Raw genomic sequence first — 13,566 nt, forward strand, 5'->3', positions numbered from 1 at the left:
TCACTCACGGCAAGACTCCAGAGCCAGTAATATCTATACAGGCATCTCTTGCAGGGATGCAGTATGGTCATTTATTCAAGGCTTACCTTCCCAGCACTCTCCGGTGGGGGCACTGAGACCAGGTAACTCGCAATAGAAGCCAGAGGGGCAAGGCTGGCACTCAGAAAGTGTTCTCCTCCCTGGCAGGCTAGAGAAAGTGCCTGCTGGGCAGAGCGTGGGGACCGCTGATGCTGCAGCTGGAAGAACAGAAACAAGGCAGAGAGAAATGAACAATGAGAGAATGAAAGCATTGCTCCATTCGGGGCCTAGATGAGTGCAAATGGAAACGGAATGCCTGGAGTCTTATTTTCACTCACAGGTCAAACAGCGCTCCACAGAAAAGGATAGATATTATTAGCTACATTTTACGGAAGGAAACATAGATGTAATTACTCATATTCTAAAGACAGACAAGGCACTGAGACAAATACGTTACCATTTTTAGAGAACAGGTCAAAAGAAGAACTAGAGAAGAATCTGGGACTCAGGGCACTCTGATCACACACCAGAAAGTTGGCCACCACGGTCTCAGAATGACACACCAGTATTTCAGATATTACGGGATATGAAATTTTTGTTCCTGATCGATGTTGGATACTTACTGCAGTAAGTCCCCGCAGGGCAGATATTCCCAGTCACATCATCTCTTGGATTAGGCAGGGTTGCTCCACCTTTACAGTAAAAGCCAGCAGCACATTCCCCACTGGGGATGGACAGACCTGGAAGACAGAAGGATAAAAGCACTCCAAGCACCAAAACAGAGGAAGAAAAGCAGGAGGCTTGCAGCTTCCCTCTGGGCAAACATCACAAGGTAACGCCTGAGCCCCATTCTGTGCTAGCAAAACCAAAGGCATCTTGCAAGCACCGTTGCAACTCTATGAAAGTACAAGGATAAGAACAACTCCAATTTAACACACTGAAAGAATACTGAAAGGACAGGAAAGAAGCAGGAGAGAATGAAGCAGCAGTCAGTATCCCAGCACCTGCTGGCACTGCAGATTCAGAGAATATCGAGGAGGCTTATAGAAGATCCTGATCCCCTGTGCCCACAAGCCTGTAATGTATGTTCATACTGGTCCTCTGAAAATGAGAACATGGTCACAAATGGTAAGCGATTCACTTAAGGACACACAAAAAAGTCTGTACTAAGTCAGCTTTATCACCCAGAACAAGAACCTAGCTTTAAAATCTTCTGTCAAGTTCCTAAATAACAAATACTTTTATTTACCTTTATTTCCACACTCCCAAAACACACCACTCCTGTTCTCCAAAAGCAGCTGCTAACCTGGGGCATTGCAGTAAAACCCTGGAGGGCAGGGAAGAGGCTCTGGGCTTCCTGTGGGACAGTAGAAACCAGCTATGCACTTCCCTCCAGTGGCAGTGGCGGGACAGAGGCAGTTGGCATTGGTGTAGTTATCCAGATCAAAAGGCCGTGGCGTCCAAGCAGCTGAGATGCAAAACCATCCTGAGGAGACAAAACATGGCTGGGAAGCTCAAGCAATGACAGAGCCCCAGAAGTTATCATCGACAAGTCAGGGGAATGGCCTTGCATGTAGTGCCTTCACAGCACAGCCATAAGCACAGGGAATACAGGACAGGCTAATATCACCAAAGTTTAACAGCACTATGGCATCATCTTCCATGAAATAATACATACAGTAATCCCAATAAATTTTCAGGATGCATGCAACAGCCTCCTTAAGGCACTGCCTCCAAGGGCAGCAGCCAAACAGATCCAGAACTCACCTGCATCACACTTGCCTGATGCAGCTGTCAAGTTCTCCTTCCCACAGTAATGCCCAGGAGGACAGGGCAAGCAGCTATCCAAGCTCTGTGTCATGGGGTCTGGGTTAAAGTAGCCCCGAGGACAGGGAAACTCAGTAGCAAACCTGGTTCCTTTGAAATAAAGACAATGTTTCACAGACTATACATAGGATCTTGGCTATTAATCCCGCAGCATCACCTCCTTCATCTTTGCCAGTTTATGACTGTATGATTCTATGATTTTTGCCAGTTTATCTCCGTGTTGACCTCCCCAGTGCACAGCCTGGCCTTCAGGGCCATGACAACCTCCAGGTGCTGATCAGCTTACTAGTGGGGGGGTTAAGTGACAGCCTTGTCTGTGGTTTGAATGATTGGATTCTTTTTCTGTGAAGAACCAGACTGATGGCTGAAGGTTTATTTCACAGGGACCACTCCCTGCCTTAAAAAAAAAATTATTTCACCCTGGCTGATAGCTGACCTTGTCCCCTGGGCCCATCTCACCTCTGGGGCAGTAGAAGCCAGCTGGGCACGGATTCGCACTGTAGCTGGTAGTATTTTCTGGGCAGTAGTAGCCTGCTGCACAAGGAAAGCACGCAGCTTGTCTGGTGAGGTTGTTGTAAGTCCCTGCAAGGCACGCTAAGGGAAAGCTGGTTCCTTCTGGACAGAAGTGGCTCACAGGACAAGGGCCTCCTTTCTCCCACACATCTAGGACACAAAAAGCAGAAGACAAAGCCAACAAAGGCAGCTTATGAGGGAGGGTCAGTGCCAACAAAGGGAGTGAACTGATGAGGATCTCTTCTTAATTCTGTTTTCTGGGATCCCAGAAGACAGGTCATGAGGAGGCACAACACAGTATCTAAAATGATTATTATCTCAGCTTTGGAGTTATTCAACACCGTGTCACCGTGTCTTTTTCCTCCTAGCTTCACAGGCAAAGCCACACTGAACATGTTTTTCTCCTATCAGCTTTCTAAATACTCTGCTTCATATGTAACAAGAATTTTGGAGAATATTTAATTGTCCACAGGAATTGACCTGGAATTCTCCCCTGGAAGTTATTCTTTCTGGTACACAATAAAATGATAAGGGGGAATCAGGCTACTTCCATTACAGGCTGGTACTCACAACTTTCCAGCACTCAGTGCAAGCGTCTCATTCAGTAACACAGATGGGGGACTGCCTGCTTTTTCATCCTTGATAGGTATGCAGACGTACGAATACCCCAAACAAAATTAATACAGGATTTAATTATATTAAAATTTAAACGACTGAGAAGAGGCAGGGACAGGAGAACTGGGGGAAGAACTGCCATTTTTCAAAGCTCTCTGTTGTCAAGACCCTTAATTATCGGACACAACTAAGTGGAGACACTGACATTCACCCAGGGCAACTCACCAGGTGGCGATGGCGAGGAAGCTCCAGAGAGGCAGTAATACCCAGCTGAGCAGGGTCCTGAGGGTGCCGTGAGGCCAGCAGAGCGGCAGTAATAGCCAGATGGGCACGCTGTGCAGCTGGACTCCTGCCCGATGTACAGCCTGTAGAGAGACAGAAGCAAGCTTTCTGTTGGCAAGTGTGCAAGTTCAGCAGGAGGTCCCTGATGCCTACACCCCTGGCCAAGGGCAAACAACCATGAGGCTTTTATAATAAATCCAGAGATGTGTCTAATGAGCCTTACTGGGCTGCAGCTTAAGGACACTGTAGGGAAGCAAAGGAGGTAGTAGACAGCAGTAGAAGAGAAAGGTAAAAAGGGAAGGAAAATACAGATTAGCACCATCAGAACCAAGAAGCTCACCTGTCTGAGTAAGTGCCCACAGGGCACTGCTGAGGGATAGCTGTGCCAGCTGGGCAGAAGTGGCCAGGTGGGCATGGGCCACCAGTGCTCGTGTTTGTGGCTCCATTAGGGTTTGGGACACTTGCTCCTACACCAGGGAGATAGACCAAAGGTTTCCTTAATGATATAGGGCAGTCTGTCACCCTCCCATGCCTAAAGAGTAATTTCTATAGCAGGAAGCTTTTTTATGTGAGAATATGGAGAGCAAGCATGAAGTTATTTCAAAGAGCTGTTGTCCACACTGCCAAGCATGGATCTCAGTGCAGACCACGGCACACTTCATAGGTCTGTTTCAGAACAGTCTCCAGTCTTATGTGTTAGTTGGCAAACTGAAAGTTAGAAACAAAAAGGCCTCTTTTTAATGCAAGTTCTCCCTGCACTGGTGTGGCAAACAACACAAAGTTGCCTGGAAGCATTTCCTTTAAATTGGACTGCATCCAATGGTATCTTAAATTTGGACTTGTTCTCATTACAGCATTCAGGACAACTGCCATGCAGAGAGCACAGGAACTGGTAAAGACCTGAAAGAAAACTCAACTATTATACACGGTGGTCCCAGATCCAAACTCTAACTCAAAATGTTCTTGAATTGCTGATAGCTGATATTGGAATTAAACAACAGGACTCCTTCAATCCACTTTTTGTGTATTTTCTTAAGTCCTTCTACTGGCCTCAGAAAGCATGTTTTGACTAGAAAAAAATCTGTTGTGACCAAGTATAACCTTATTACAGAGCTTCATTCCTCAGGGTTGTCCTGGCACACCCTCCAGTAAAATCCAGGAAAAGACTGCACAGAGAATGTATAAGAAAATCCTCGAGACCACAGCTTTCTACTTTTCCACTTCTCTTCTGTCCTTGTGAATGCTCCATTCAATACCTGCTGTGCAGAAGAATCCTGGCCAGCAGGGACCACTTGGAGAGGATAATCCCCAGTCTCCACAGAACATTCCTGGAAGATCACAGAGGGAAAAGAGTGTCAGTAAAAGCAGTAGAGCTGCTGTGCTGCATGCACTGAGTGGAAGGCAAAGAGGCAGACTCTGGGTGAGCTGATTCTTCAACATCAGCATTCCAATTCAAATTGTGCTCCTCTGGGAAACCCCGAGTTTAAAACCGAACTTTTATCCTACCTACAGATAACAAAAAAGAAAACACCAACACGTACGGCTCACTGGGGGATACTATCAGTGGGACAAGGGATCTCCTTTGGTTGTGTATTATTATGCTTGCATTTTCTAGAGGTGGAATGCATCAGTAGATTGGGAGAAATGCAGGGAGATCACTCTCTCAGACACTGCTCCACATGGACGATCAGAGTACTGGTATTTCCTCACCTGCAGGGCACTGCTGACACCTCTCAGCCTGGCTGAGTCCGTAAGAGGGATTGTAAGTGCCAGGGGGACAAGGATGCAAATGGATTCCAGTTTTCTGAGGGCAATAGAAGCCAGGAGGACAGCGGTGTCTTAGTCCTTTTGGACAGTGAAACCCAGCAGGGCAAGGAAAGCATTTGTCTTGACCTGTGAAAGAAATTTATAAAAGTGAAAGGAAATATGTGATGAACTGGAAGAAAATACCATGTGCACAACTTTTTTCCTGTCTAGTTGTGCACTTAGAGTAGCAGCAGATGAAATAAAGTTATTCTGCAAGCCCTCCTGGAATGACTGGTCTTCAAATATGTACATTCTCCCAAGAGCATCTGACTCAGCAAGCTTCTGAAACCCACTGCAACCTCAGAGTCAGAGTAACCTCCACATCTCACCGGTAGGTGGCAGGAAGAACAGTAAGGAAATGAGGTTAACTGCTTACTAGCTTTCTGTGCACTGTCACTGCTGCAATCCTATTTGACCTGCTGCAGGGGTGAAAGAATCCCTTTCCCCCCACCATGTGACACCAGGGAAAAAAAAAAAAAAAAAAAGAAAGAAAACCCTTTCTCTGTCCCAAGCAAAATACTGAGCAACTCATAGCTGTCAGCAGCTATCGAGACATTCTTGGACACAGACAGGAGGTACAATCCACATCTAGCTTTCCCAAGTCGCAGTGAAGCTGCAGAGATCCAGTTCCTGACCTGTTGCATTACTGTATTCTCCACTGGGGCAGGGAGAAGGTGCTGCTGAGCCTGCAGGGCAGAAATGTCCTCGAGGACAGATATTTCCAGTGACACCATCCTCTGGCTTTGCAGTCTTTGTCCTTCCCGTGCAGTAATAGCCTTAAAGCAGAAAGTATTTGAGTCCTCTGTGTCATGCAAAAAAAAAAAAAATAATAATAATAAAATAAAAAAATTTCTGAGCAGCTAAAGAACTTCTGGTTTTGTCTCACCTTGTGCACAAGGTCCTCCAGGAGCATCTTGGCCAGACATACTGCAGAAAAATCCAGGGGCACAAGGAAGACACCAAGTAGCATCCTGGGCTCCCCTCTGTCCATTCCAGGTGCCAGCAGGGCACGGCATCTCTTTTGGGTGCGTCGTGCCAGCAGGGCAATAATGTCCTGGTGGGCAAAGATCTCCAAAGGAAAGCCCCACCTGAAGCAAAGGAAATAAGATGAGTATGGTTTATGAAAGCATTTATAGTGCTGAAGGGGCTGCAGCAATGCACGATGCTCAGTACTCACAGGTGAGGAGCTGTTGGACCCCTGAGTGCAGAAATGTCCTGGCTGGCAACGTCCTTCTGGCTCCATCAGCCCAGCCATGCTGCAGTACGTGCCTGCTGGGCAGGGCTTGCACGAACCTGCCCTGGGTACATCCATGTATGTTCCCTGCACAAAGACAGAGAAGTAGTGAATGCCCTTCACCAAGGGACTGGAAACTACTGAAAAGTGCTACTTGAAGAACAGAGCCATAAAGGATTCTTACCACCGGACATGGGAGAGGCAGGGAACTTCCAGCCAAGCAGAAATGCCCTTTGGGACAAGGCTGGGCTTCAGCCAGGCCTGTCTCATTGCAGAATGTACCTGCTGGACAGTCCCTGCAAACAGACTGCCCACGGCCCTAAAAAAGGGACGTAACAAAGAACTTGGCAAATGTTAAGTGTTGCTGCACAATTATACACATGGTAATTCACCTGTGTTAGGCTAAAGCCTCCTCAGGCCACTAATAAATGTGCAAAACTGCCAGATTAGCAACGGAGGAGTGCCAGACTGATAGATCTGGTATCCTGTCCCAAACCTTTCTGGTTCTGCCAAGAGTTCTTCCACTGCAGGGTGGAAGCAAAGACAGTGGCGGTGATTACTCCGCTTACTAGAAAACCCAAGTCCCTCTTTTTTTAAGCTGTCTGCTTACAGACGCTCCACAAATGACTATTTACACACTCGTACAGTTGCCAATGGCTGTGATGACCCCACAAGTATCTTACAGTGAATTCAAACTTACTTACAGGCTGGAAGCTGCCAAGGGGACATGGCTCTGGCCTGAAAGCTCCTTTTAAGGAATAATGCCCCTCCATGACCATCTGCTGAAGGGCACTTTTGGCACCTCCTGTACAGAAGTAGCCAGGTTCACATGGTCCTGAGGGAGCTTGGCTGTTTGTCCCATCACAATAAAGGCTATGTGTAGGGGAGAAAAAGATAAAAATCTTGGGTAGTTTGTTTTGTCACTGAATAGTGTGGTTGCAATACAAAAAATTCCCTGCAGTCTACCTGGGATCTCACTGAGACCTAGTTCCTGTTTGCTTACAGGCCTTGAAAGGAGGTTAAAAAGTACACATATCACGTCACACATGTTTTTTCAAGACCACAAGACCTGAAAGGCAGACTGTCCATCACTAGCCTTAACAACCTGCACTTATTCAGTGCACACTCATGAAGAGGTGAAAGCCTACACTAGATCCCTACCTTTTTCTTCAGACTCAGATGTGTAACTCTGGCATCATTAAAAGGGATGCATCACAATCTGGTAATATAAAAAGGACTACCCAATTAGTATTAACGAGAATGTTTAAGCAAGAGCTGCTAGGTCAAGCCATCCAGCGCTACAGACATAATGAGACTTGACAGATGCTAGGGAACAGTAAAAGCTGAGATAAAACTCACACAGTTCAAGTTCCTTATTGCCAATCTACTGATACAGGTATATAGCAATGGAGAATGCAAGGAGAACATTGAGGGTTAAATAATCCCTTTGCAATGGGACAGAACTGAGCCATGCTCAGCCAACATAACACTCACCCAGGCGGGCAGTCCAAGCACTGACGGAGGTTTCTCAACCCACTCCTGTTGCTGTAGGTTCCTGGAGGACAGGGGACAGGTAAGGGGGACCCAGGTGGGCAGTATGCCCCAGGGGGACACACGTTTCCCGTCACACCATCTGTGGGCAACTGAAATTGGAAAAGGCAGCATGTGAAAAAGGAGCAAACTTGGTTAAAATGTTAAAGGCATCATACTGGTTTGGGCTCAAGGCAATACCAAGAAGAAAAACAGACATACTTTGCTGTACAGAGGACAGACAACTCCTCTTTAAGGCAAATATAACAAACAAGGGCGTTACTGCCTTCTCTCTTCGAGGCTTTAATAAGACTTATGATGGTTCTCTCATCTTTTTTTTTTTTTTTGGCAAGGTACGAGGAGAAGCACACAGTACCCCTGCCCTGCTGGAACTTACAATACCAGGCTGGGAAATGGCAGAGTGGAAGACTGCGCAGCCTGCCCTGCAGGGGCTTTCTGCACCAGGGGAACCTCCAAGCCAGTTCTTTGCCCAGTGTAAGTACATTACATGTGCTGTCATAGCTGTGGGTCTCTGTGCACACAGAAGGATTTGTATGTAGCATTTTCATAACACTTCTTATAAAAAGAGATCACATTCTGCTCCAAAAATGTTTGCAAAATCATTTCACCTTGCATGTTCCTGGGCAGTCTGGGCAGGTTTTTTCTGAACTGGCTTGTTTCTTGCCTCCAGGAATGGCAAATATTTATTCCTCTTAATACAGGTCATTTATGGAAAGTCCTACATCTACTACACCACTGAACTGTTTCAGATTCTTCTTTGCTGAAGAAAGTTCAGCAACATCCTCCTATTAAACCAGCGGACTGTCCTCTCCCAACAATACAATCACATTCAGGCCCTGCCTGTCAGAAAGAATGAAAATTTGCCCTTGAAAAGTAATGTGTCCATTCTGTACCTGTCTATTTCGTCCATCTGGGCAGATGTAATTATCTGGGCATTCCAGGCACTCCAACTCTCCCTCTGGAGAATACTGACCAGGACTGCAGCTCCTCTGCACACCACTGCGTGGATCACAGGAATAGCCATCTGGACACGCACGGCACCCAGCTCCATTCTCTAGGCTGAGATAGCCATTGGGACAAACCTGCAGTAAGATCACAGTGTCAGATCCACAACAACATATTCTTTGCATGAATAACGTACAAGAGGAAAGTTTCAAACATCCTTAGCTCAAGTGCTAAAAAGAGAGCATTTCAAAATCTGGCCTATGAACTCTTGAGAATTCCCAACACATACTTTTTACTGTCAAAAGAATGTAGGGCAAAGAATTAATAGAGAAAGTGCTGCTCACTGTTTACCTGGATAGACAACCAGATTGCTCTAACCAAATCAAAGACAAATACCAAGAAGAAAGTTCCTGAAAAAATTCAAACTAGTCTGCAAAATATATAAAGAAGTTTAAAATCAAATGTTTCAAAACACATGCCAGTAGAGGTATGTTCTATTTGTCCACTTGTTTGTTCTTCTTCCCCAGCTTACCTGGCAGGCTGTGATGTCCACTTGAGCTGTAAATTCATTTGCTGTTCCCAGCGGGCATTTCCTTGGAGCTGCTCGACCCCCTGGGCAACTGGAACAACAAGAATTACAGTCTTAAAACTAAATTCTTCCACTTCTTTGGAATTCCATCCCCTAAAAGCCAGTATGGGCATTTGGTAGCTACAGAACCACACCCATCACCAACTGCTCAAAAAGCTTCTTCAGCCATGGAAGGGTGAATTCAAGTCAGATCACTCCAGAACCTCAGAGGAAGCTAACATTTATTGTCTTTCGGGAGGTCAAGGTGCACTGCTTGGACTGCACATCCATGGACATGAAGAATTTGCAGTAGGAGACCTGGCAACCTGAACTTAGGCTCAAGATGGTCTGTACAAAGCCTCTTTCACAGTCTTGGTTTGGCATTGTGTCTGAGAACTCCCAACATGACCATTACCTTTTTTATTTGAAGTGAGCTGGCTGTGGCAGAGAAAGCAGCCTGAATATTTTTCTCCTGAGGAAGGCAAAAGCATCCAGGGTTCAGCACCTCTAGAAATCAGCCACCAGCCCCCTGCAACTCGTTGCTCTTTGTACCCAGACGTCCTTGTTTTCAGGCTACTGTTCTGTGCTCAGCTAACATCACATGCAAGTCCCGAAAAGCCTTATTACTTGAAGATAGTGGTTTTCCTAATCAGCTGATTATTCATCTATGAGGAACTAGCAGCACACTTTGTGCCCCACCTCCTGGTCTGCATTACAAGACAGCTGTCAGAATTTTCTCAACGTAAGAGGACATTGCAAACGCCCCAGTGTTTAACTTCTTATTGCAGGAGTAGAAACACTGAGCGAGAGGGAAGGAAGGAGACTTACTAGAAGCCCGTTGGGCATTCCAAGCAGTTGCCAGCCGTGTAGTAATGGCCCTGCCTGCAGTCGATCAGACACTGGGTCTGGCAGTCCACGTTGCACTCTGGTGAGAGGGAGGTTGTCCCTGTAAGAAAGCAGAAGAAAGAAATCTAAGGTGGCAAAGAATAAAGACTGAAACCTCCAAGCTAAACTACCAGTTATTATTACACCATAATGTATCTGCACAATTCTATTACTGGTGTTATTAGCAGCAGCACTACTAATATGATTATTTTAGCGTTAACAACGCTGCTGCTTTGCCTTTATAGAGAAGTGGAGTTAATGAATGGGATGCAGCATCCCAGCAGTGTAATGACTAAAAAACAAACTGGAAATATTCTAAGCATCTCGTTAGAAGGAAACTAAATCAGGAAATCTCATGTTCCTCTGTTAAACAAGTTGGAAATCCCAACAGACTTTAGATCAGCACCTCAGTTTCAGATGCTTTATCAAACTAAATCAAACTGCTCTCTGTAGGCAGAGATGCCTTTATCATTTAAAGTCATGTTTTGTTTGCCAGAAAGCTGAAAACCTAAGTTTTCATCAGAGTGCACACAACACAGTCTGGCGGAAAGAGCCAAAGGATGACAAAGGTACTGCAGTGCTGGGTGATCTCAACCAAGTCACTTCATCTTTCTCTACCTTAGTTACCTAGTCTACTCAGCGAAGACAATTTTAACCACCCCTTTAGAGGAAGTCGCTCAACATCATGTTAGATTCTGGTGCCACTGTCCTAATACAGTTGCCTGTTTTGAAAAGTCAACTTTGCTATAGTAGCAGTAAGGACTTTACATGAAGTTCTGCACAAAGGGCTTCTCTGTGTGCCTGTACCTGAGCACCAAAAATGAGTGTGCAGGTGTGCAGAAAAGTTCTGATTTCAAATTTTATAAAATACCTTGTTTATTCTGATTTTTTTTTTTTCCATTTTCAGACTAAGCCATCTGTTCCACACCCAAATGAGCATCTTAGTATTATCGTTACCCCAAAACATGGCCACATGGGTTCTTTTCTGTCTTTTAAAAGATTAACACTTGAAGCAACCCCCTTTCTCTGCCTGTTTTCTCCCTGAATGAATTGAAAAAAAATTATGTTTTTGAATGAACTGCAACCAGACTTACCAGTTTATAACCAGAATGAGCTGAACAACTGTCACATCTAATTCCTTGCGGCTCTCAGAAGGTAACTGTGTCAGCACCAATACAACAGCAACGAGAAGTTTGCCTGAATAAGAAAGTTATCCACTCACCTGTCAGCAAGATCCTGAAGCTACAGAATAAAATCAACCAACTCAAAGCATTAGCCATGGGGGCCAGTAAACAGCTCTTAAGAAGATGCTCAGAAGCTCTGTTGAAAACATTTCTTGAACATCTGGTGTCGCCTTTGCTGAAGCCCAGTGTAACAAAATCCCTCCCACGTCATTACTTGCCAGTACAGCCTGAAGTGAAACGAACATCAAGAAGCAGAAAGCAAGGATGGCCAAAGAGCTAATCCCGTGTAAACTCCCCTCTAGCATTAGTGGTGCTAAAAAGTGAGAGATCTCCTTCAAACATGCAATAGCGCTTAACAGCAAAAGCCCCCAGTGTCAGATCAGTCCGGCTGTAAAGCCAGTACCTGGAGAGGATATGATGGGTAAATTAGGGCTAAGTACTGCTAGGGTGTAACAGTACAGCAGTATTGAAGAAGGAATGTTCTCTCTTACAGGTTAGAGGCCATTTTACAGTAGCCCTGTTACAGAATGCTGCAGTTGGGTGGTTGGCAGTGCCATTATTTACGTATTTTCTACGAAACAGGAGTAGAAAACTGTTATTTTTACTGCAGAATATAGGGCAAACATGGGCATTTAATGTCCCCAATTGTCTCATTTGCTTTTAATACAATTATCCCTCCTTCCCCATGGCTTAAGCTGTGTGTTTACCCAGGCAATTATTGCAGGAAGCTAAGTACTTTATAAAACTATGATCAGTTGGCAACTGTCCCACTGATCTTTACCTCACCCCCCAAAACATCATCTGTGGAGCAGATGTGCAGCCACACTTTGAGGTACCCATCTTTCCTTTTTTTTCCATTTTTTTTTCATTTGTTTTTTTTTCATTTGTTTTTTCTTTTTTTTTTTTTTTTTTTTTTTTTCCATTTGTTTCCATAAGTTTAGTTGCCTGGTTATTGCTGTAATGTTTTAATTAGCCAGCTTCTCTCCTTTCAGCTCCTTCCCATTCATCTTGCACTGGCCTCCTCCTGTTACAGCATTACCTTTCCTGTCTCACTGCTTTCCTCATAGAAAAGAGGGTGGCTGAAAGGAGCTGGAACAAGAGCCAAAGCAGCTTGTTTTCATTTTTCTATTATACCGGTATAACTGGAAAAATCCAAGATTGTCTGAGCTGGGGGAGTAGAGTTCCACATTGCTTCTGTGGAACTAAGGTAGCAAAGAATTCCTTTCCCATGCTTCACCATCACTTTCAACTGCTTTTAGCCAAGGCAGCGCACCTGGACATTCCTCATCAATTAAACTGCTTTGGGCAAGAAGCTACTTTGTACTATTAGCTATTCTTACCCACTTGAATAAGAATGGCAGAATTTGGGCCCTTATTCAAATCTATTCATTAGAATTTTTAGTCAAGAACAGAATTGAAGCAGACTTTCCCCAACCCTCCACCTACTCCTTAACCAGCAGGTATTTGCAACTCTTGGCACTGAATGACTTGTGTTACTGTTCCCAGCAGCCAGCCTCTTACAGGACGTACCCATCGCTCACAGCTGGACTTGTTCTAAATCACCAGCTTACCTAGAAAGCCTGTAAAACCAATTTCCAAGAGCACAATCATGTGCTAGATTCTCTTACTGGAAATTCAAGGAGGAAAGGGATTACTGAATTTCACTGGGTCAAAAATACCTAGTAGAAAAAAAAAAAAAATCCAAACAAAAACAAACAAACAAACAAAAAACCTACAAAGCCCAAATCCTTGTTTTCCCTGTATTATGACACATTCTATTTACATTTGAAAAATGAGTGTCAGAACTCCAAAAAGCATCGTTTAGATTTTTGGATGGTCAGTTTTCCTTTAGAAAGCCACAACATCACTCACACAGCATTTGCTATGAAGATTGTTTTCATTGTTCTTCTTTCCCCATCCCTATTTCAGGGGAAAAAAAAAAAAAATCATTTAAATGCCAGCTCTGAACAGATTTATCTTCAGAATGGTTATTGCTTTAATTCTTGTTTGTCTGTGAAATTTCCAAGAGCATCCCTTCTCCTAGGGGACAGCTGCAGCTTGCTATTCAAGGCCTGTCTGGACGCCTCCCTGGGCAGCCAGCTCTGAGGAACCTGCTTTGGTAGAAGGGTTGGACCCGG

At 44.8% G+C, this 13,566-nt stretch overlaps 1 protein-coding gene across 1 annotated transcript in view; it reads right to left on the reverse strand.

Moving 5' to 3' along the window:
- LOC311422524 (uncharacterized protein) overlaps positions 1 to 12,962 on the reverse strand; it is a gene marked incomplete at its 5' end in the record, with an annotated part of 48,987 nt that extends 36,025 nt beyond the window's left edge. Inside the window, 18 exons of the mRNA XM_084495670.1 lie at positions 87 to 236; positions 642 to 758; positions 1,325 to 1,504; positions 1,786 to 1,935; positions 2,305 to 2,508; positions 3,199 to 3,338; positions 3,596 to 3,722; positions 4,512 to 4,583; positions 4,966 to 5,148; positions 5,697 to 5,837; positions 5,948 to 6,149; positions 6,239 to 6,382; positions 7,000 to 7,168; positions 7,790 to 7,938; positions 8,740 to 8,928; positions 9,324 to 9,411; positions 10,188 to 10,305; positions 12,959 to 12,962. Of these exons, the coding sequence (XP_084351796.1) occupies positions 87 to 236; positions 642 to 758; positions 1,325 to 1,504; positions 1,786 to 1,935; positions 2,305 to 2,508; positions 3,199 to 3,338; positions 3,596 to 3,722; positions 4,512 to 4,583; positions 4,966 to 5,148; positions 5,697 to 5,837; positions 5,948 to 6,149; positions 6,239 to 6,382; positions 7,000 to 7,168; positions 7,790 to 7,938; positions 8,740 to 8,928; positions 9,324 to 9,411; positions 10,188 to 10,305; positions 12,959 to 12,962 (2,527 nt within the window). The remainder of the gene's footprint in view (positions 1 to 86; positions 237 to 641; positions 759 to 1,324; positions 1,505 to 1,785; positions 1,936 to 2,304; positions 2,509 to 3,198; positions 3,339 to 3,595; positions 3,723 to 4,511; positions 4,584 to 4,965; positions 5,149 to 5,696; positions 5,838 to 5,947; positions 6,150 to 6,238; positions 6,383 to 6,999; positions 7,169 to 7,789; positions 7,939 to 8,739; positions 8,929 to 9,323; positions 9,412 to 10,187; positions 10,306 to 12,958) is intronic.
- Between the last annotated feature and the right edge of the window lie 604 nt (positions 12,963 to 13,566).

The sequence above is a fragment of the Aythya ferina genome (genome assembly GCF_964211825.1).
Source record: "Aythya ferina genome assembly, chromosome: 22".
In the NCBI taxonomy this organism is placed as follows: Eukaryota; Metazoa; Chordata; class Aves; order Anseriformes; family Anatidae; genus Aythya; species Aythya ferina.